Source organism: Mangifera indica, chromosome 7, assembly GCF_011075055.1.
Source record: "Mangifera indica cultivar Alphonso chromosome 7, CATAS_Mindica_2.1, whole genome shotgun sequence".
Lineage (NCBI taxonomy): Eukaryota > Viridiplantae > Streptophyta > Magnoliopsida > Sapindales > Anacardiaceae > Mangifera > Mangifera indica.
Genome location: NC_058143.1, coordinates 12,649,063 through 12,653,082, shown reverse-complemented (window position 1 = coordinate 12,653,082; position 4,020 = coordinate 12,649,063). Strand labels below are relative to the sequence as shown.

The 4,020-nt window shown below is 33.5% G+C and overlaps 1 protein-coding gene across 1 annotated transcript; it reads left to right on the top strand.

Annotated features, from left to right (window-relative positions):
* The first annotated feature begins 755 nt into the window (after positions 1–755).
* LOC123221487 (wall-associated receptor kinase-like 9) lies at positions 756–2,907 on the top strand. Its single transcript, XM_044644332.1, has 3 exons — positions 756–1,515; positions 1,576–1,719; positions 1,802–2,907. Exons 1-3 carry the CDS (start codon positions 756–758, stop codon positions 2,905–2,907), a joined length of 2,010 nt encoding a protein of 669 aa, XP_044500267.1.
* The last annotated feature ends 1,113 nt before the right edge of the window (positions 2,908–4,020 follow it).

The following is a 4,020-nucleotide window of genomic DNA, read 5'->3' as shown; positions in this document are numbered from 1 at the left end:
TAGATGATTTGATTCGATTTAAACTTAAGTCTTAGTTCATGACTTGATTCGAATTATATTAAATAATTGTTAAAACGATATCGTTTTACCTTTCATAGACAAAAAATTGTTTTTTTGTTATTGAGTCACAAATTCAAATCATGAATGTGAGTCACAAATTCAAGTCATAGATTAAAACCATAACTTTGAGTCAAACTGATACTGAACTCAAACTATATCATTTTTATTCGAGTCAAACTCGAATCACCTTTAATATTGGTTTAATGTACTCGAACCAAACTATTTTTTATTCAAATCGAACTTGAGCTAAATGGTAATCGGATTTGACTCGATTCGTATCCACTCACAGCACAAAATCATTTCTGAAAAATTTCTCTGCTTGATTAGATCCTGATTTTTATAGTAGATTGTAGAGAACTCAATTAAACTACCCAAGAGTTGAACCCATGTGAGCAATAAACAATTTACAGTTTTCCCAAAAGTCATTTATCTCTTCAAATTTTCTTATTTTTGCCCAGAAAAATTATTCTAATCACATTTTAATATTAATTTTCCCAAAGAAAATTTTATCTGCTCACATTTTACTATTAATTTTGCGAAAAGAGAATCTGATGTTTGGAAAGAAAACACAAGTCTTACAAAAAATTTCCAAGTCTTTGCGCGGCGCAGTGCGCACTTATAGCCAATTGTTTTAAAGCAGGAAATGCATAAATATGTGTTAAATCCCCATTAATCTTCTATTGACAAATTACAAAATGGGTGCTCACCCTCTTCTTCTGCTGTCAGTGTTTCATATCATTCTCTCACTTTGGCAAATCAAAGCTTCACAAAATTTATGCCCAAATAGCTGTGGCAGTGTCAAAATATCGTACCCTTTGGGAATCGGAGAAGGCTGCTACTTAAACAAGCTGTTTGAAGTAACCTGCGCCAACTCTTCTGGCTCTCCAAGAGCTTTCTTAAACAGCCTTCGTCTAGAATTAACCGGAATTCTTCATCCTTCTTCTTCCTTCATCGTCAAATTCCCCCGGAATTCAAGCTTCAACCTATCTGGAACCCCATTTTCCTTTTCAAATGCAGACAATATGGTCATTGCCATTGGTTGCAAAAACTACCTCAATCAGAAAGACAGTCGCTGCCATTCTTTTTGTACTTGTGATCCTAAGAAAAATGATGGCTGCTGTAATTTCCTTTGTACCCTTCCTCAAAACCGTAAGTTTGTCAATGTAAACTTGTCAGAAATTTATCCTGAAAGTTTTCCCAGGGACTGCAGTTCCGCCTTTATGGTTCATAAAGCTTGGCTTGAGTTAAAAAATCCATATGTTTTGAAAGAAAAAGAAGTCTTTCCGGCAATTATAGAATGGGGGAAATATGGAGGTTCATGTGTGGAATTCTATAATTCACACAAAATTACCAATTGCAGCACAGATGATAACTGTGTCATACAATTAAACTCGGACTATTTTTGTCTTTGCCATGATCAAAGATCTCACAGCTATGGAGTCTGCAAAGGTAGAGGTACTAAATTAATTATGTTCATAGTCATAGTCATTTGTAAATTTTGTTGACTTTGTGTAGGTGGTTTGCTTTGTGTTTCAAAGAACAACAGTGGTTGCTCCACATGCCCATATGGCTATGAACCTTATCAAAGTGAAGATCAAGAAACATGGTGCTCACCTTCATCAATAAGAAAACCTCCAGTCAAATATATAATCAGCATAGGTACCCTTTGTTCTTCAATTTCAACATTTCTTTAGCACTATTGATGCAAAACTCACGGTTGAATGCTGTTTGAGTTGTGCAGGTTTCGATGCAGGGCTCGGAGTGATGTTACTTATCGTTGTAACATGGAGGTTGTACAAATTCATACAAAAAAGAAAAGCAATCAAGCTGAAGCAGAAGTTATTTATAATCAATGGTGGAAACTTTGAGAAAACAAAATTGTTTACCTCAAAAGAATTGGAGAAAGCCACTGACAATTATCATGCCAGTCGAGTTATTGGTGAAGGAGGCCAAGCCACTGTGTACAAGGGAATGCTCCCAGAAGGAAGAATCATAGCCATTAAAAGGTCCAAGATAGTGGATGAAAGTAAATTTGAAGAATTCATTACTGAGGTCATATTATTGTCACAAATTAGTCACAGAAATATAGTTCAATTAGTAGGCTGTTGTTTGGAGACTAAAGTTCCTGTTTTAGTCTATGAGTTTGTTTCCAATGGAAATCTGTATCAACATTTACATGACCAAAATGAAAAGTTTCCTCTCACATGGGAAGTAAGATTGAGGATTGCTTCTGAAGTTTCAAGTGGGCTAAACTATTTGCATTCAGCTGCGTCAATATCTATATACCATGGAGATATCAAATCTGCAAACATACTTTTGGATGAAAAATTTCAAGTGAAAGTGTCAGATTTTGGAACTTCAAGGTCTATTTCAGTTGATCAAACTCATTTGACAACTCAAGTAAAAGGGACATTCGGGTACCTTGATCCAGAGTACTTCTGGTCAAGCCAATTTACTGAGAAAAGCGATGTTTATAGTTTTGGAGTAGTTCTTGCTGAGCTTTTAACTGGGCAAAAGCCAATTTGTTCTACTAATATTGATGAAGATAGAAGTCTTGCAACGTATTTTCTATATGCCATGAAAGAGAATCGCCTATTTGAAATCCTTGATCCTCGAGTTATGAAAGAAGCTGGAAAAGAAGAGATTATGAAATTTGCCAATCTCATAATAAAATGTTTGGACTTAAATGGAAAAAATAGACCTACAATGAGGGAGGCAGCAATCGAATTGGCTGGGATTAGAGCTTCAACACACTCTTCAAGTATGCACCATATTAATATTGATGACACTAATTTTGTTCTCGCTGAATTAAATTCTTTTGAGGATAGTTTATCCTTTCCTAGATAGATTATTGATTCTGTCCATGTATTATTTCATTGAATGCAAGAATTGATTTATGAAGTTTTCATCCTCTGTAAAATGATGAGAATGTTTTCATCTACATACATTATGCTTGTACCCTTATATTTTGAAGATTAGTTTATTTATCTTGATGTAGAACGATAATATTAGTAAAATAATTAGAAATATTTTTATTATTTACAGCATAAAACTTTGATCACGTTCGAAGTAACAACTAAATATGATACAACCTTTCCCCGCAAAGAAGAACCACTACCCATTTGGAAACCTTACCTCGTCTCCAATATAGGAATGATGAGGAATCCCATTCCCTTTTACGGGAAAATCTCTCTCCCCTTTTCCATCTCATCCCACTAATAATTCAAAACTTTTAGAGTATTTCAATACTTAATAATTTAATAAATGTGTAGAGAATAAGACAAGTTGGGAATATATTTATTCACATACTTGTCTCGTCTCAATTGTAAGAATTTTTATTTATTTCCATCTTTGTCCTATTCTTATTTCTATCAAAAAAAAAAATTCTCATTTGAAAAGAGGCAGGTTAATTTGTCATTTCTAATTACGTAATTCTTTAAGTTACATGTTTGTGTTTATCCTATGAGCTAAAAAACAAGATTTTAGTCTATAAATATATTGGAATGAAACAAATATTCACCGTGTTACAACACTAGAAAGTAAGGCAAAAGAGTTCATATAACATGTTTTTGTACGAGTGTACACATACATCCTTATTTATTCAAGAGTGTTTAAACTAAATGTGGCTAAAAGTATCTAAGCTATTAATACGAAAAAAAAAAAACTGAAACCATTAATTTAACCCATTTATTTGGCAATGACTTAAATCAAGTTAGTAACATGTCATTCATATGGCTAGCATCTCCACCATTCCCACAAGCTCAAGGTGGTTATGTGGATCCTACTCTTAGATTAAAAACTAAACCCTTAAATCAGCTTAGACGGTGAGCTTTTATGAAGATATCAACAATTTGATCCAAACAAACAAATAAAAGGTTAATAATGCCTTGAATAATGTGATGACAAATGAATTGACAATCAATTTTGATGTGTTTAACAGCTCATTAAAGAAGTCATTAT

Bases quoted from the DNA above. Each gene is read 5' to 3' on its own strand.
- LOC123221487 (XM_044644332.1), top strand. From the start codon at position 756: ATGGGTGCTCACCCTCTTCTTCTGCTGTCAGTGTTTCATATCATTCTC. The intron at 1,516-1,575 runs GTACTAAATTAA...GACTTTGTGTAG, and splicing joins TGGAGTCTGCAAAGGTAGAG to GTGGTTTGCTTTGTGTTTCA. The intron at 1,720-1,801 runs GTACCCTTTGTT...TGAGTTGTGCAG, and splicing joins CAAATATATAATCAGCATAG to GTTTCGATGCAGGGCTCGGA.